The sequence below is a fragment of the Lissotriton helveticus genome, chromosome 1_1, assembly GCF_964261635.1.
Source record: "Lissotriton helveticus chromosome 1_1, aLisHel1.1, whole genome shotgun sequence".
NCBI classification, from domain to species: domain Eukaryota; kingdom Metazoa; phylum Chordata; class Amphibia; order Caudata; family Salamandridae; genus Lissotriton; species Lissotriton helveticus.
The window spans coordinates 745,023,267-745,043,267 of record NC_136057.1 but is presented as its reverse complement, the minus strand read 5'-3'; the positions used below and the strand labels follow the sequence as shown (position 1 = coordinate 745,043,267).

The 20,001-nt window shown below is 41.6% G+C and overlaps 1 protein-coding gene across 2 annotated transcripts in view; it reads left to right on the top strand.

Moving 5' to 3' along the window:
• Positions 1–13,485, top strand: part of IRAK4 (interleukin 1 receptor associated kinase 4) — a 131,981-nt gene extending 118,496 nt beyond the window's left edge. The window contains exons 10-12 of one of the 2 annotated variants that reach the window (XM_078655469.1): positions 10,243–10,305; positions 13,048–13,206; positions 13,329–13,485. In XM_078655469.1, coding sequence (XP_078511595.1) covers positions 10,243–10,305; positions 13,048–13,206; positions 13,329–13,373 — 267 coding nt within the window. In that variant the 3' untranslated portion in view covers positions 13,374–13,485. Of the gene's footprint in view, positions 1–10,242; positions 10,306–13,047; positions 13,207–13,328 lie in introns of those variants that run through there. The other variant, XM_078655477.1, reaches the window with a different exon arrangement.
• The last annotated feature ends 6,516 nt before the right edge of the window (positions 13,486–20,001 follow it).

Genomic DNA, 20,001 nt, shown 5'->3' with positions numbered 1-20,001 from the left:
CCTGTGAGCTGGGTAGAGCCCCACGGTGTAGGCGAAGAAGAAGCGAGTGGGGGATCAGCCGCCGCACATTGTCGGTCCCAGAAGCGGAATGAGACGGAGCGTCCAAGCCTGCCCCTGTGAGTGGGGGCTGAATGTGAGGATCGTGGGTACTCCATGAAGGGCACCAGGAGAGACCCAGTAGAGGGTGTTCCCGACGCACTGCGAGTGCCATTGTTGTCCTGCCCAGCTGCGCCGCCGCTGCGGGCAGCTGCACCGAGGAAGGAATTTTGGTAAAAAGAGCCCCAGAGCGGGGCTCCAGAGAGATAATGCGATAATAATTATTTCCACATGGTTAAAAGCATAGGAAGCATTGTTTATTTTTAAATGTAATAACGTTTTTAATGTGGGTGTATTTGTTGCCTGTGTTCCACAAAGAATTGCATTTTTCACATTGGTTATGACTATGAAATATCTGTCATTCCATATGTACCCACAGTACAGTTTTCGCAAAAACATATTTTTCTTTGCCTTTTCAAATATTCTAATTAGCCTCACATTTCTTTTTTAATGCATTTTCTTATGTGATTACATTTAGTGATAAATCAATATTGCTAGGGCTGTTACAAGGGCTAGCAGTAACTAGGGCCCCCAGTTTTGCAAACTGGGTCTTTTGCCTCGGGCATTTTGAGGCCCCCCTCACCCCCATCCCCGACTGGGAACCAAGTACCTGCTGTTGCACATAACTTCTAGAGTAGCGAGGCAAGCAGTCGAAGGCTTACTCCGGGGATGTGCTGTGGGCTAGTAACTCATTACTCAGCATTGACGAAATACAAAGCTGTCCGTCAAATACTTCATTGCGTACAAAACGAAATACTATGCAAAAATGAGCTCCCTGTTTACAGAATGAGCAATGGAAATGCCTTTGGGAACTCTCAAAGGCATTTCCATTTCACATCCTACAGGGGCTGCACAACAAAGAAAGGTGACAAAGATCAAGCAAACCTCTTCAGTGCCCTGAATTTCTTATGTTTGAGACACCTTTATTGGTCCGCCCACCTGCAGGCCCCAAACCCTAAAAACACAATACCTGCCTATGCGCCCTACACAACGTGAGGTTGTCAATAAAAAAGAAAGTCAGGTCCACTGGCTTTGTGTAAATATGAGATGGACACAGGAAATGTTCATAGGAGTTTATTCCATAGAAGAGAGCCGCCGCAGCTGGCACAGCCCAGGAAAGCCAACAGTAACTGACTCTCACAGAACACGTCTCCAGCAACATTCTAGATGACATCACTGACTGATGTCATTCAACATATCACCACACCTCCCCCCTCAATAACTAAAATAAAATAAAAAATAAATAAAAAATAGGAATGACAAAATAGAAAAGAGAAAACAACATTGCATAAACTTCAATCAAATCTTCATAGAATCAAAACATTTGACTAAACATAGTCTCTTAAATACCGTGGTCTGTTATGTACTCTTGTTCTCATTCTTGTGTTAATAATAATAATAATAATAATAACACCTTTTATATAGCGCCTGGTTACACTAGGAACAGTGTGTCCCCGCGCTTTAAAACTAATTACCAGCACTAAACCCCAAAAAAAGGAAGGCCGCTGAAGGAAAGGTCAGGAGAATCTCAAGATTTGGGAAAGAGGTAAGTTTTCAATTTGCGCCTAAAGCTTCCTTCAGATGGCTCCATCCGGAGCTCAATAGGGAGGTCATTCCACTGTTTGCTAGCCAAATATCTGAATGACCGTCCACCCATCCGTGCCCTCTGAATTCTGGGCATCTGAAAGAGCATACGGCCCTGAGATCGTAAAAGACGATTGGGGTGGTATTTGGTAAGTAGCTTTTGCAGATAGACGGGACCTCTCTCATAAGCAATGCGATGGGTCATACACATGCTCTTAAAGATGATGCGCTCCTGTATAGGGAGCCAGTGGAGTTGAACTAAAGCTTGTTTCCCTGAAGATCTTCTAGAGAGGTTGAGAGCCAGTCTCGCTGCCGCGTTTTGGACACATTGGAGCCTATGCAATCCTTTCCTACTCAGACCTAAGTACAAGGCGTTACTATAGTCGAGATGGGGCGTCACCAGAGTATGGATTAACGTTTTCCTGCTATTCGCAGGGAGCGAATCCAGGTTCTTGCGTAGGACCTTAAGAATCCCATAGCATTTCCCTGCTATCCCTCTAGTGTGGTGTTCGAAGGATAGAGTCTCGTCCAGTCTGACCCCTACATTTTTAACCTGTTCTAATGGTTTAGGGATGGTGCCAAGTTCTTTAGGCCACCATGCCGATGACCAAATGGATGGAGATTTCCCCAACACCAAAAGTTCAGTTTTATTAGCGTTGAGGCGTAAGCAATTAGTATTCATCCATCCAGCTACTCCGCTCAGACATGCCGTGAAATTGGCTGAGGCCTCTTCCGGGGGCTGAGACAGTGTCACTACCAGCTGGGTGTCATCAGCATATGACACTATCTCAACCCCGTACGCCGCAACCAGCTTGGCCAGGGGTGCCATATAAAGATTAAACAAAGTCGGGCTCAAAATTGAGCCCTGAGGCACCCCGTGTCTGAGGGAACGCACCTCGGATTTAAAAGGAGGACAGTAGACCTGGAATTGCCTATTCGCCAAGAATGAACGCTTCCACTCGTGAGCCAGAACCTCGATACCAGCCTCATTAAGACGAGAAAGCAGCAGGGGATGGGAGACGGTGTGAAATGCCGCGCTCAGATCTAATAAAAGGAGCGCGGCTGTCTTCCCCATATCTACTCTACTCCTTAATAGCTCAGTGGAAAAGAGGAGTGCCGATTCAGTCGAGTGGTGCGTTCTAAATCCTGACTGTGAGGGATGCAGATGCAGTTACTACTACTTTTCACATCCTTGTTATTACTTTTAACAATTTCAGAAGGAAGACCTGGATCTCTAGCAACACGAGAAGTGCTCCACCAATTTCCATTTGACAATTTGACTGCATTTTTACGAATGTCCACAATCTGTTGAGAATCTAGAAATGTTGACAACCCGTTTCTAACAGAAACAGGATTCTTGATTTTAACCCAGTCACCAATACAAAGTTTGTGGGGTATCTTCCTTGAAATGGACTCACAATTTTTCGAACACATTTCAGTAGACTTTATATTGGCAGAATCCCACATACACTTCATATCACAATCCTGATGGAATGATTTCACCATCCAGAAAGGGTAAACTTGTGATGGAGCTTTTCTTCCCCTCATAAGTTCAAATGGACTAAACTTAGTACTGACATGAGGTGAAGTGTGATACGACCATATTAAATCTTTCACAGCCTGAAATACACAGCATCCTGACCTATAAGCTGCTTGTACACATTCCACCACAACTCTATTAAACCTTTCTGTTTTACCATTGCTCTGTGGGTGTTATAGAGGAGTTCTAGTGTGCTTTATTCCGCAAGCACGTAGAAAAGAATTCATTTCTTCTGAAACGAATTGCACACCGTTGTCAGTAAGAATCTCTTCGGGATAACCTTCCCTGAGAAAAATTGAGTTCAAACAGTTAATAATACTTTTAGAATTAGGAATGTTAATATGTTCTACTTCAACCCATCTAGACAAATGATCTATCAGGGCTAGAAAATACTTGGAGTTTGAAGGTAGAACATGAAATGGTCCCAAAAAATCCATACCTAATTTCTGCCAAGCTCTTTCAGGAGGAGGAACAGGAGAACTAGTCACACCTTCAAGTACCAGCACCTTATCACTTGTATTACATCGTGAACATTGTTTCACTAAATCATCTATCTGTGAATCCATTTTAGGCCACCAAAAGTCAGTTCTAACTTTTCTCTTGGTAATGGTGGAACCAAGATGACCAGAATGTGCAGCTAACACAATTCTTTCACGATAACATGAGGGTAGTACAAGTTTATTACCCCTGACAACTTTTCCACCTTCTACTGAAAGTTCATCATTCACTTTCCAAAACATTTGTAGATCTGGTGAAAGGCATTTTTCTATTGGCCATCCTTTTTTAATTAGAAAAACAACTTCTTTGAGTATAGGATCTTTATCAACCTCTAGTACCCAGCTATCCTCTGCAAAAGATAAACTATCCTGACTTATATGAGCTACAAAACATTCTTCAATTTCATTCTCCCATTCTTGCTCTTCTGCATCTTCAACTGGTAGTCTAGATAAACAGTCAGCTCTAGTATTTCTTCCACCAGGAATGTATTCTACACTGAATGTATATTCTAAAAGTTTTGTAGATATTCTAGCTAAACGAGCCTTAGTGTGTTTCGCATTCTTTCCAGACAGAATGTCAACTAGGGGTCGATGATCAGTCTTAAGAATAAATGACCTGCCCCATAGATAAGACTTAAACTTTTCAATGCTCCAGACACAGGCTAGAAGCTCTTTCTCGATAACCGAGTATTTTCGTTCAACAGGACGAAGTGTCCTGGATGCAAAACCTATTGTAAGTTCTCTTCCTTCAGAATACTGTGATAAAACAGCACCTAATCCATATTCACAATCGTCGACAGTGACCACCGTCTGTTTACCTTCCACAAAAGCTTGTAAAGCGGGAGCTTTGACAATATGCTCTTTGATGGACCGAAAACCTTCCTCACATTTCTCAGACCATATGTATGCACTTCCCTTTTTTAGTAACTCCCTGAAGCATTCTGTGGTCTTTGCAAAATCTTTCATGAATTTCGCATAAAACTCACAGAGACCCAGAAAGGACATGAGTTGTTCTTTGTTTTGTGGGGCAGGCGCCTCTACAATGCTTCTGATTAAACCTGGTCTTGGTTTGATGCCTTCCTCAGAAATAACGTGACCTAGATATTCAATCTCCTTTACTTTAAAAATACATTTACTTTTCTGTAAGGTAACTCCTCTATTTTCTAAAGTGTTAAAAACTTGGCTGATTGCAATATCATGATCACTTTCAGTCTTTGTAAAAATAAGGATATCGTCTTGAAAGCCTATCACATTGGGATTGTCATTAAACATTTCGGTCATAAGTCTCTGAAAAACGGCGGCTGCCGAAGCAAGCCCAAAAGGAAGCCTGCAGAACTGAAAAACTCCATCAGGGGTGACAAAAGCAGTCAGGTGTCTGGACTGAGGATGCAGCTCAACCTGATGATAGGCTGCTTTGAGATCTAATTTTGTGAACCACGAAGATGACCCGACTTTAGCAATGAGTTCTTCAATGCGAGGAAGAGGAAAACCATCTACCCAGATGGCTTTGTTGAGGCTCCTCAAATCCACACACATTCTCAAGTCCCCTGATCTCTTTAAGGCTAACACAATGGGACTAAGCCAGAGAGAGGACTCCACTTTTTCAATAATTCCCTGATCACACAACATTTGTAAATGTTTCGAAAGATCATTCCTGATGCTTAAAGGAACATTGCGTAATTTATGTTTAACAGGGCAGACATTTTTTTTTTTACTTTAATAAAATGTTGAAAATTGGTTATTTTACCCAGGCGATCCTCAAAAATGTTGCTAAATTTGTGCTCCCAAACACTAGAGATATGTGATTTGGATATTAAATTGACATTTTTTTCTGGTCAATCATAACTGGATTAGCCTGACCAGGTTTAATGGTTAAACAAAACTCAGCTTGATGCAAAAGACCCAGAACATTTATACCCTTTTTTGCTACATATACTTTCCCTTTGATAGTTACTCCAAATACTGTAATGCTATCCCAGAAATAACCTAGCAACTCAATTCTGCTTCCTTCGAAAGCTACAGTAAGAACATCTGGTGGTAATAGACTTTTGTCTTTCCAAAGTTTAAAAAACTTTTCTTGAGACACAATAGTAATGCGTGCCCCAGTGTCAACAAGGAGCTGAATATGACTATTACCAATACAAACATCAACTTCAGGATCAGGAACATGGGATGTTTCTTCTTTGTTAGATTGTTGTTTAACTACAACAACATAATCTTGATTAGTGATATCTTGTTCATCATCATTAAGCTCATCACATTCATTGATAACACATCTTATATTATTTTTCCTACCACTCGTACAAATCTTTGCAAAATGTCCCATTTTTCCACATTGGCCACATTGCTGATTAGAAGCCGGACAGTTTTCGAAAGAAGAAACATGTTGAGATGAACCACACCTGTAGCAAAACATTCTTGAATTGAATTGTTGTCTACTTTGCACGAAATTTCTGCCACCTCTAAACCCATACGGTCTTCTGACATAACCTCGAGTGGTATTCTCATTTAAAGGAGTAGGAAGCTTGGTATTAGAAACGTGTTGCTTAGAAGAGACAGCGCCAGAAACAGTAGAATTAGATAATGCAGTTTCAAGTTGTTTGACATCATCCATTGAAGTCTCAATACTTTTCGCAATATCCACAGCCTTATCTAGTGTAGGATCTTTGCATGTAAGCAGTCTTTGTTGTGTCTTCTTACAATAACACCGTGCAACGAGCTGATCCCTTATAAGTTGTGATGTGACATTTTCGAACTCACATTTCGAAGCCAGAACTTTTAAAGCTGTAATAAAAGTGTCAATATTCTCATTAGGTTTTTGCATTCTTGTAAAGAACTTGTACCTATGTACTACCAAGTTCTTAGTTTTAGTAAAGTACTTATCTAACTGCGCAACAGCTTGCTCAAACTCATCCGGATTCTGACCTTCAGGTGGTACATATGGAGGTAGGTGATCAAAAATATTTTGTCCTTCCACCCCTAAGTGATAATACATAAGGTTCTGTTTTCTTTCCGCTCTATATCTTAGTCCGTCAATAGCGCCTAAATATGCATTAAAGGATCTGAACCACAATTTCCACTCCAGAGGTGGATCACCTGGTTCTTGTAGAAAAGGTGCTGGAGGTATGACACTCTGCATTTTAATTGAACACTATTAGCACCTGAAGATTGAAAAACTCCAAATTTTTAAATATTGAAAAATATAGCTAGAATATGGAAAGTTATAAAATGTAAAATTGAGAATAGAATGAAAAAGAGAAGGTGAGGGAAAAAGAGAGAAGAAAAAAAAATAATAATATAGAAGAGCTTTTTCTCCAAAACATCCAAAATTTAGGTCAATTAATAAATCAAACGTGTTTTACATAAGTGTAAGTCTTTGAACATAGTTATCTTTTAATCCTATGCTTAATATGAACTTCATTCACTAGATGGCACTGTAGGATAAACAAACCTGCTTTTTAAACAGAAAATTGCATGCTAAACAAAAACAATATGAAAGAATGTGATGAAGTAACTGCTGTGTATGTCAGTGCGATATATGTAGAGATCATAAAGTAATGCTAGACAAACACTTGTAGCTGCTGTGTGTGTCAGCGCGATGTTTGATAAATGCTTTACAAACACTTGTAGATGCTGTGTGTGTCAGCGTGATGTCTGATAAAATGCCAATTGTGATGAACAAACTGCTAGAGAAAGCGATCGGTAAATTTTGAATACTTCTAATACACTGTGCAGAACATGGCGAATATGTTTATAAAATCCGCAGTTTTGTTATGACAACCTGCTCGACGAGTAGGCCAGTGCGCGTGTGCATTAGCGTGACGAGAATCTCTGAAGCGTTTGGAGAACGGAATGACACATGCGTGCTGGTTTCCACTGAGTGAGAAGTAAGATTCCACTGCGTCATCAGATGTGTTGGGAAGCCTAGGTAAAAGGTGCTCGTAACAGCACAGCAGCAGGGAAGCGTTGGGCACAACGAGGCAGGACAATTTGAGCAAGGCAGTACAGGTTGAAGAAGGAATCTCATAACGCCTCTCACAATGCAGGTATAAATCCTATAACGCTCTGACAATGCAGGGAACGCTTCAGAGGAGTAAGTAAGGATGCGGTACAGATGAGTGTGATAAATACTAGCCAAAGCGTTAAATGGCTGGCAGCACAAGTAAATGAAAGTGGCGGCTCTCTTTCAAATCAGCGCATCGGCACATGAATAAAATAAATGTACTCACATGAGTGTCGAGCATAGTTAATATCAAAGTCACTAGAGGGTAAAACGCGAGCTTCTTTAAACAGAGATAACACCTCTGAATTTCAGTGACTGTTTAAAGTTGAAAGATGATCCAAGCATTCTCCGTCGCCAGTGTAAAGATGAGATGGACACTGGAAATGTTCATAGGAGTTTATTCCATAGAAGAGAGCCGCCGCAGCTGGCACAGCCCTGGAAAGCCAACAGTAACTGACTCTCACAGAACACGTCTCCAGCATCATTCTAGATGACATCACTGACTGATGTCATTCAACATATCACCACACTTTGTCAACATGTTACCCTAATAATCAATAGCATAACGTAATTTCTTCAACCATAATTCGGTTCAGCAATGTGAAACATTTTTGATGCCCCAAGATTACGTGTTGCGTTTAATGTTTATGTGCACATGCTGTTCGCGATAATCATTAAAACAGTGAACATGTCAATGTGTTCTTTCCACATTAACACTGTTGACTAAAGCTAGAGAGTCTCTTGGCGCAGTGCCCAGCTCTAGAAACGCTTGGTAATTCAAGTAGTGGCCGAGAAACTTGAGGTGCAAACATTTATAAATGGATGGAGTCGCTTCTGGCATAATGGGGCCTACTGCTGCTCCTGGGTAGCCTTCCAACACCTTCTTGTTCTTGTGGTGCCCCTGCGTTTGTTGAGTGCTTTTATGACACAGGTACTCCTTTTGAGTTTAACATGGTCCCTCAACTGTTTCCATTCTTTTTATTCTTAGGACACAAAATGCACATTGACGTGCTATTTTTTCTCATGCGGGCTTTCTTGTCCTACGTGTGGCGCGGTATTCATGACTGCACAGGAACCGAAGCCAGGACAGCTAGGATAAATGCCGAAAGAGATCCATTTTAGGGCAACAGAAGAACAGCCTCCAAAATTCACTAGTTACTGGCACTCCGCATAATTGTCTTATAGGGTCCACCCAAGACTGACACAAAGAGGCCACTCGTAAATGACCTGATCATTCTGTGAAGGAGTGGTGAAGAGTACTTTATGGGCATGCACATAAGAAATGCAGCAATGAATAATGTTCCTTCGAGCCTACCCAGAATCATTAGGAGTGCAAAAGACAGGCAGGTGAGAGGTACAGGCATTGTGCCCCCCAAACAAAGAGTATAGACAAATCAAGATAGGCAAATTGCAAATCAAGGTGTCCATGGACTGTCCAGATAAGATCCAGCCCTTTATCTTTGAGAATAAGCATTGTCAGGCCGATTTTAGACTTGCTATGGTGCACTCAGAAGCAACAGAGGATCAGCCCATGAGTATGGATTGATTACAAGCAGCTAGAGGAGAGAAATGCCTGGTCTGTAAAGGAATGATAGAGAAGCATGGGCATTCACTGCCTGCATACAGACGTGATTCATTCTCTAGGGTCCACTCAGCAACGATAGAGGAGCAGCCCATGCATGCATTGGTTACAGGCTACGTGAATAAATGCTCAATACAGTTCATCTGGTACACCATAGAAGCAGCGTGCTGCCTGCACTAGTTACATACTGCGGGATACGTGCTCGAGGGGGTTCATCCACGACCAAAAAAGGAGTAACCCAGGGTAGTGCGCTGATTAGAGACAGTATGGCTAAGAGCTCTTTCTCTGTCTCTTTGTAGCTGTCCTAGTAGAAAGGCTCAACAATGGTAAGGTGCACTGGGGAGTGACAAAAAAAATAGCAGAGTAGAGGTAGGGGGAGGAGCCGGGCCAAAGTTCTGAGGAGGGTTCAGCCGTTTTAGATCATCAGACCTGGAAGGCAGCATACAGTTTGGGGAAGAAAAACATTGGATACAGGGTACTTTTAAAAGTAGCTTATTTTAAGCAATCACCATTTCTGGCCACAAAGTGAAAGCAAATCAGTAAATGTATTATGGTATGGGTCAGATAAGACCTCTGTCTTTTGGGTGGGTGAACCTCCACTACAGGGTCTCTCTGTGCTAGAAGGACAGTTTGTGTTGAAGGCCACATATTGAAAATGAATACGTTTTGTCATTTTAGTAGATTGGATGTAGAGATGCTGCAGTTGCATACGCGTTTATTTTCTCACCACGCAGTTATTTTTTTCCCAACAATTTACGTAACAATATCAGGGATAGGTTTTGTTCTGATCCCTTCCTTATGTTAGATAGAAAATGACTTATCTTACCACCATTAAGTTTTGAACTGGCTTACACGTCATGTTTTAATTAACTCATGATTAATTTTGAATTTGTAAAATGTGCAGTAAAAAAATAATGCTTTATGAATCTTGTGTTTTCAGGTTTTTTTAGAAATAATCACTGGACTGCCACCTGTGGATGAAAACCGGGACCCAATGTTGCTGGTACTTTATTTTAACCTGCTTTTACATTTGTGTACTAGAAAACAAATGAAATTATTTTGTGTTCCAAGGCACATTGTCAGAATGTATGATTGTGACATTAGCTTCAGGCTGTTGCATGCAAAGTTTATCCACTCCTTTCACTTTCCATGTTCACACTCCCCCCTAAAGCGCCCCCTCAGATGCAGAACCAGATACTGAGGGCTTCCACTGACCTGGCAGAAGATCACCCACCTTACTTGGAGATCCCGGCCAGGCAGGCGGAGATCTTTGTGATTTTAGTTAGTTGAGCTGCCACCACGGTAACCCCACTGACAGCACTAAAGCTTTGCTGAACAGTTTCCATGTGTAATGCACTTGCTCTGCAAAGTTTTTGTAAAACAACTCCTAAAGTGAGAGTTTATTGAATACAAGTTTGTTTCTCGTTAGGGCTGCCAGTCTTTCTCTGGCAATCTGCAATGGCTAAAAATGTATGACTGAACAACTGGCTTAGGGATTACATTATGTGGTGCATTGAGTGATAGCTGAGCAGTGAATGGGCTGTTGACCGAAGGTTTCATCGCTGGAGGCTCTGCAATCGGAATAGGGAACTATAGTCTGAATAGCGCAGGAGAACCACAAATTTGGTGGGTGTGACATCTTTCACTTTTTTGGCTGATGTCCTGCATCCATCAAACTCTAAACGAGGGCTTGATTATACAATAACTGTAATTCATAGTAAAAATGTATAAAGCATGCCTGATGAGGATTTTGCTATCACAAAATAGAAGTGTTGAAGCAAAGAAGCATACAAAAATATTATAAAACATAAACGTATTGAGTTCCAAGCATAGTAAGAAAAAGAACAATATAAATGGCGCTCATACAAGCCAAGAGAACTGGTGTATGCAATCACAGCATTAGCGGTAAATAAAGCTAATGGTGTCTGTCAAAACAAGCATTGGATGTAGTCCGTTATGTAATTTATTATTATGAATAGATACAAACCCTGACCATCCAATATTTGAAAAATACAGTATATGAGTACAACCGTTTCTTAAGTTCCTTGTTCATTTATTTTCTTTCTCCTTCACATTTCAATTGTTGTCCTTAATACACTTCATAGTCATTCGGGTAACTTCTGTAGCCAACACGTGTTTCGTCAATTAGGGATATACACCTCTGACTTCATCTGGGCTGCCGTCATCAATTATATAAATAGGTAAACGTGAGTGGTCAAAAAACAGTTCTTCAGTTAGTCCTATAAAACATTAATAATCTACTCTTTTTATTGTACGGTAAATTCAATAAGCCAGAGAGTAAGTGCCTCTTGAAGCCTTCCGTAGCAGTACTGAAGGCCCGACTGCAGGATCGGCTGCACCCAGCCAGAAGAGCTCCTCCTAAGACAGCAGGTGCAGGCTTTCTCGTGTTTTAAAGTAAAAATACCACAACTATAACTCATGCCCTAAGGCAACTGTAGCTCACGCTTCCGTCATGCACAGTTTTCTCATCAATAATTTCATTGCAATAGTTAGTGATATTATCAATGATGTAGAAGATGTCATGAGTGATGTAATATGTGGGGTAATTAGCAGAGCATGGCGAGGTTGCGAGTGATAGTTACCTTAGGACATGAGCTATGGTTACTTGAGATAACTATAACTCGTGAATTTCTGTGGTATGTAGAGTTTAAAATGTTACTTTGTCACGAAATTCTTACATAACTATAACTTTACTTTAACCTTTGTTTTTTTCAGTGAATTTCTAGGGTGTGATAGCAGTAAATTACACTGTTTTTGAGGACTTTGGTTAAATAATATCATCAATGGGATCAAGATCTGGTGCAATTTTAGCCCAAGTTAAGTAGCAGTTGGGCTTATGCTTGGGGAAATGTAGAAAGAACACATTTTTGTTATGGTCTGAATTTTGGTAGCTTTAAGTTTATAATCTGGTTGTTTCCCAAACTCTTTTGTAATTCGCTCAAAATCTAGTATAGGTTGAGCTGGATTTCATGTCACCTTTCTAAAGAAATCATTGTCCGTAGTGAATGGAATGACATTGAGCTCCTCTTCTATCAGTTTCATAAAAAAAGCAAAGACTAGTGGGGACTTAGGGTACCTAAGCTTGGTGTTCCTTTCTGCAGGGAAAGCCTGCCAGAGAGCTTAGTTGACATTCAAGGCGCCTATCTTTTTAGAGTTTCCCAGAGAAAGGCCAAGTTTACGCTTTCAAAGGCAATTTCCTCAACAAATGAAGGGTGGAAATAGGTGATCTGCTTTAGCTACATGATCGATTTCCATCCATGCCAGGTCATTGTTTTCGTTAATATTCTAGGCGGGGATAAATCAATTGTTGTACTGTGGAGAATATGGTGAAGATTTGCTCTGGATACTGGGCTGGGAAAAAATCTTCACTTTTCCCGTCCTGGCGGTAAGTTACTGTTGGATTTGGGCATGTCTGTAAATACATGTATCACAATTTCTCCTGGGTGTTAAATTGCCTACAGTTCGTTAGGACTTTCCTCGTCACAGAACATCCACTTGAGACTGCGAAATACTATGATATCCACAATTGCCAGCTTCAGAGAGTTGTCACAAAAATATATCAGTGTACTGAGTAAAGGGTTTTAAATGTTTGCTTGTTTATATTTTCAGAGTCTGGTTTGTGAGTGACACCTAAATAATGTATTTCTCGAATTAGTCCTTTCTCTTTTTTGAGTCTTTTTTGAGTCTATTTGCTTTACGAATCGCAGTGTACTTTGTGTTACAGCTTGATATCAAAGAAGAAATTGAGGATGAGGAAAAGACCATCAGTGACTATGTTGATAAGAAAATGGAAGACTGTGATTCCAATACAGCTCAGGAAATGTATTCCTTAGCCAGTAACTGTCTGAATCAACTCAAAAACAAAAGACCGGACATTAAAAAGGTATGGACAGCCTCATTATCGTTTCCTAGCACAAATATAGTAGCCTTTCTTTGATGATCATAACTGTGAATTACATATTTTTTGAAAAGCTCTCAATGCATCTCATGTCTTTTAATCCGTAGGTCATGCTTGATCTGGAAAATATGGGATCTATGAACACATCATGATTTTAATGAAAACGACCTGCAATATTTACTTTTTCTATTAAAGATATGTATATTTGTAACCTGTGCCATATACTAGATGTGCTTCTTAAATAAAAATATCTTTATATTTTTAGATTGAGACTTTGTTTGTCATAGTAGTTAAATGTCATGTGTGTATTATTGTACATCAATACACAAATCTGTATTTTTAGCAGTGATTTCAGTGCTCGCTGCTGAGATCTGTGTGTTATCTTGAGGTGGTTGGTTTCAAACACAAGACGGTCAATACAGGCTTTCATCCTTCTGAACTCCATAAATCGAGTCCCTATTTTGATAGGTTAACACGTATATTTAAACATGTGCTATGTAAAATGTTTAGGGAAAAGTGCTAAAGAAATATTGTTATTAATATCATCATAGCCAATGGGCAGGTTAGAATATACTTAAACCATGCTCTTTACTCATGAATGCTTCTGACTTGTGTTTCATTTATATCTTTTGCCATTTATTATTCTACTGATGCTTCTACTGTTTCCCGATTACTAGCACAGGGATGGGGCTGACAGTAGTGCAGGTAAATAAGGGAGACCTGTATCCATCCTCATCATTTGTAATAGAACTGTGTTGCACATCATAACATGGTGGCCCGTTTTTCTCAGAAATCAATGCATCTTGGACGTCTCGTGCACTTTCGATGATTTATCCTCTACCAGCTTTTTCCCTATCAAATGTCCTGTGCTGCAGTTGTGTTTTCATTGTGTCCACAGGTTGTTGTGTAATTGTCCAGGAGCACTTTTGTTGTGCAACAGGAATAGGAGGCATGTTTCATTGCAATCTAGTTGTCGTCTAGTTTTTAGAGGTTAGAGAATCATTCTGAATCAGAACCTTGTGTCGCTGTTGTGGTTCTAGCTCAGGGACACAAACATTGCCCTCTTGGCTAACAAAAGCCCTCATTTTCGTGAGCTGTTGTACTGCTTGCCCCTCTGAAAGAATTTGTTTTTCTTATTACTGAGAAACTAAAGCTGTTGTTTCTTGTACTGTGAAAAGTGTTCAAGGTCCCGGATAAACTATATAAACAACAGAGGGCTCACCCCAATTACACTAGATCCTAACAGGGATGACAATCCAAGGGTTTCCAATACTCTTCTCAATTCCCTTGAGTGTGTACCACAGGGGGGCGGAGCCAGCATTCACATAGGCAGGCATTAGTAAACATAATTCTCACTGTTAAAAACTGGTAGGGCTTGCTGGCCAACCAAATTTTAGTCCAAGCTGCAAGCCTTCCCAATTAAAAATGGTTCCCATCACACTGTCTTCTTTTTCTTTCACACCTAGAGAGAGAGTTGCCAATGATGAGAAGTGGGTATACTGGCGAGTATCAGTCAGCAACCCCTCTGGTGGTTCTACCGTGAGGTACTTCTCACCTTTTTTATTGGCGAAAGGTGGAACCTAGCCTGGATGGTTGTGTTTGCTGTTTTAAAGAAAGTAGTTCACAATACACTGTGACAAATCAGAGTAGTGTAAATAATCACACTCAAGGGAATTGAGAAGAGTATTGAAAACCCTTGGATTGTCATCGCTGTTAGGATCTAGTGTAATTGGGGTGATGCCTCTGTTGTTTATAATGTTGTGAGTGGGGGGCGTCCTCTCCCCTTTGCTTCCCCCTGTGACTCCGTGTGGATTGACCCAGATAAACTATACCTGTGCCAGGAAATGTTGGCTGTAGCGCGGGTAAGTTGCACTCACATGCACCAGTGAGGGCTCCAGCTCAGGAGCTGTTGTAGTGACCCTTCAACCCCCACCCATTCCCACCTGTAACAGAATGTAAATGTCTTTTCCTGGCTGCTCCCCAGATACAGTATGTGTGTAAGGATTCCCATTGCTGCAAGGTGGTATGCTGTCTAGATCACACACAAAGAGATGTGAGGTCTGGGCATTTGGCTGTTATAAAGAAAGACAAAAGGCTGGGCCTAACCTGAAGGTGCTCTGCAATTGCACAAACAGGCTGCAGTCCTAACCCTTTTCCTACCATCTACAGAAAGGGCAATGTTTCAGGAAGTTTAGTCAGCAGCACCTTACTAACAAAGTCTTCAATAAATTTCTCAAGGGAGCCTAGTCAACGATCTCCTCACCTCAGTGTCCGGATCTCCACCCTCCAGCCACATGAATGAAAGAAATATATTTCTGCTGTCCGGGGAAGCTCCTCACCCTGCATCCTGTGCCATGCCAACCAGGCGCACAACAAAGGATCCTCTTTGCTTTTTTTTGTTTTGTTTTTTTGTTTTTTTAATAATGTGAGCCAAGCTTCTTGAGGATGAACATCACCAGACAACCACCCCAGCATTTGCAGAATTTACTTCTAAGTGTTTGCATTATTTATAAGGCTTCCAGTTTTCCGTTTTTACAGATTTTCACAAATAAATACGACAGAAAACAATATGTTTCCTCTCTGTATTTAACCTTAAAAGCGGAAAAATGCTGAACATTGTGCTTCTTGGTTATGACTTCCATGCTGTCTTTCATGAATCCAGAAGTTCAGCTTAGCAGACAGACAGCATGGGGAGTTAAAAAACAGGTTGAGATTTCCCTAAATACAGGTATATGTTAACAGATATTTGTGTTATAATGCTGATATTTACCTTTGGGTGTAGTGTTTTGCTATATTTGGCTGCCTAATTTGCTAAAACGCGACAGGCATCATAGTATTAGCGACTGTTTATCAGTTAAATAAATGTGGAAATGTACCATTTTATTACTCCATTTATTCTCAAAACACACATTAAATATTGATAAATACCAATAAGATGACCAAGAAATGTATATGAATAAAAACAGTTGGAAATGTTAAAAAAATAAATACCATAAAACCGAAAGCCCTACGTATTTACCCATATATTTTGTCACCTTGCTATGATCATACGGTTACTGCTTAAAGCTTTCCATACTTCCCTGTGTATGTGTCCAGCCATTACTTTATGCTTTCAGCCTCTGAGCTGAGCAGGTGTCCTTCTTTATGCAGTTGACTATCGGTAGCAAAGCCATGTACAGACTGTTCTCCTGATTCTAGTACCTTTCAAAAGCACCTATGATATCACTATCTTTGCATACAAATTATGCTGTTGCTTTCCAGTCTTGCATCCTCAAATTACATCCTACTGCAAAAGGCATCCTTTTTATCTCCCAATCAGACATGAAAAACTGACATTTATTTAAAACTTTTATTCTCACCTCTCCTTTTTTCTTACAAATGGCCCTTCTTCATTTCTATTCTATGCAAACCTCCTCTCTCTGAGCCCAACCTTCTCAATGTCACATGCATGTTTGCCTCAGTCTCTATAATTGTATTCCTAAAACTGCCCACACATCATATTAAAGATCACATACCACGGCAGCCTAGCAATACTAATAACACCAACCATCGGCATGAAATCACATGCCGCATCCCCGCTTATGATCGCTGCTAACTCCTGTTAAGGCCTACCACAAACAAGCTGGAGTAAATGCATGGCATGGTTTGCTGGATGGCACTTTAGCCCTTACCGACTGTGGAGTCTGCTCCTCTGCATAACTTGAAATGTCGGACTTCTTTCCAACATTCCTGGCCTGGCCTCAGATTACAAATGCAGAGGATTTGTCTATTCCCTGGTCTGAACTTCATTTGCGCTGCTGCCTTTAAAATATTCTCTCCATCTTCTTCACATACAGTGTCTAGCACCGTTCCCCTTTCTTGGCATCTCCATTGCTATTCCTCTTCGATAGCCTGAAAACCCTTTTTAGTTTCATCTGTGGGGTGTGTCATACAGTCGTCACCTCAGCCTTTTATGCCTTTCACTCATGTTTTTAGCGATTGGACCAATGTGAGCAGATTAAGCCCACCATGGATATTCTCCAATCACTCCGAGTTTTCCTCTGTTGGAGTTATGTTCCTGGTGTTTACTGTTGAAAAGAATCCCGATAACTTTTCCACGCTTCTCTGCTGTTCAATGTTTGTCAGACACCACTGCACTTTGCCCAATTTCCTCCACCTCTTGTTTAGCTACCGTCATCTTAGTGGCCGTGGCTGTTTTTTCACAGTTGGCATCATCTCCACTTTTTATGAAGAGCTGCTTTATTGAGGACATTAGTGTACCATTTGTAAGCTCCCCTCTTTTCATCCCCAGCACTGTCTCCTTTGAGAGCACTTTCAAACTGTTTGATAGGTGGTTCAAGAATACTCTGGCGGGTTGTATGATGGAACAACACATACAACTACCACCCATGCCTTTTCAACACCGTCAGCATTACCACTCATGCATTCACTAGGAAAACATTTTCAATGCGCGTGCTTTTACCAACACAGTTTCATTGCAATCGCATGGTTAGTAAAGACATATGCATAGTAAAATATTTATAGGTAAGTATAAACCCATCCCTACTTACGCTAACAAACCACAGACACCTATCTACATGCATATAAACATGTACCAAGACAACACCCGTCAACCCACAATATGACATGCACAGCAGGAAGCACACACAATCACTCACAGCTGAACAAACGCAGCCGCTTTTCGACCCACAAGGTAGCCCGGAGCACTGATGAACGCAACATCGTTTTTTACATTGCAGCAACCAAGATATGGCACCCTCTTAGTCTCACTGCAGGACTCTTTCCGGGCACTTACTGCCCTCTTTGTGGTCCCAAGATGGTCTGTTAAAAAGCTCAACAGGTGACCTAAGCACTTGCAAACAGGTGTTACCTTGCTGTTACAGTTCGAGCCAGGGTGCACTAGGTGGCGGGACGTAGTGGGTTACAGGAAACAACAGTGCCTGTTGTAATTAAAGCTGGGATGCTTTCCGCGATGGTTGGCACCACAGAAGCTGCTTATACTGCCTATATGGATCTGTGATGTGCCCTGTGTCAACAAGTCGAGGTAATTATATTGTACTTACCACACACTTAAACTTTTTAATTTGTTGTAAAAGCATGCAAGCTAAATGCATATTTGTGGTAAAAGATTAGTGACAATGGACATGCGTAGTAAAAGCATGTTCATGTAAAAGAGTCATGGTAATGGCCATGCGTAGTTATGGCCACGTAGTAATGGCTGTTTCCCAGTCTGGTGACTTCTTGCTTTTCTTTTCCCATAACCATATAGGCAGTAGAACGTCCTATTGTGATCAGACTTTCATTTGCCGTCATGGAGGGTGGGATCTGATCTTTAATGTATTTTTACATTCTTGCACTCTGTCTCTGCTGGACTGCAAGATTCCTCCATGACCGGTAGTAAGGCAGAGTTTTGTAGTTTAGCGTTCTCTTTCCGTACACCGCCTCACTGTGTCCCGTACTCCTATGTCAGTGACACTCCAGACCAATGCCGGACTAGCCGCCCCGGGCATCAGGCGTTACCACAGCAGCATAGAAGGATATGGGATGGGGGGTGGGGGGTGCTTTGTTAATGGGGGCCGGTCTTGGAACAGTGCAGAAGTTTTAAAAGCACTGCAGAGTTCCTTGTATATCCAACAGATTTCAGGCAACAATACAAGTGACAAGATATCTCTAGTGATTAATGTACCTGCTGATCTGAGTTTTGTCTAGTGGCAGTCATAAGTTACCGTCGTAACCTAGGCTAGAAAGTTATCTTTTTCACAGTCTTTCATTATCCTAATTTTGCTTAAAAGGGTTTGCTTAGGTAGAAATAAATTATTATTAATAAAGTCAACCCTAACCCCTGTGTTACGTTCTGAATCCTAAGTTTGTGCTTCCCCAGAACAAGCACTCTTAAAAAATGCCATTTGTTCCCCACGTTTTTTGGGTGGGGGAGAACCACCCAACCCCCTGATAGTGGTTAGGCTTGCTCGCTATGCAACATATGGGGAATGGTCTGACAAACTTTGCCAGGGCTGCTTTAAGTTCCCAGTCCACCCCTGCTCCAGACACCGTTCCACACTGAACTCCATGGTATTGCACTCTCACTGTGTGCGGTATCTGGGCCTGACACCTCCCTGTTGCGTCCACAAAGCACACACTTTCTTTGCCCATTTCTGTGGTTCAGCCGAAGCTCATTCCTCACTTGCTCTTATGCCATGCCACGCAGTCACATCATACACTTTAGGACCAATCTGCTGGTCCACATGCAAGATGCCAGCTCTTGTAGCCCTGCCACATACCACATATCAGGCGTTAGACTAATGCATTTCAGTGTGGTGATCCGCATCACCACACTGAAATGCAAAGTCACACATTATAGCACCTTAGCTGTCAATCAATCATTACATTTCTAAAGCGTGCTACATACCTGTTAGGGTCTCAAGGCGCATGGGGGGGTGCTGCTACTGATCGAAGAGCCGAAGAGTCTTGAGGAGTCTTCCAAAGGCCAGTAGGTCCTGAGTCTGTCGTAGGGTGGTTGGGAGGGTGTTCCAGGTCTTGGCGGCGAGGTAGGAGAAGGATCTTCCGCCGGCTGTGGTTTTCCGGATGCGAGGGACTGTAGCGAGGGCGAGGTTGGCTGAGCGGAGGCATCGGGAGGGGGTGTGGAAGCTGATTCGGCTGTTGAGGTAGGTAGGTCCGGTGTTGTGGAGTGCTTTGTGTGCGTGGATGAGGAGCTTGAAGGTGATCTTCTTGTTGACGGGGAGCCAGTGCAGGCCTCTCAGGTGGGGTGTGATGTGGCTG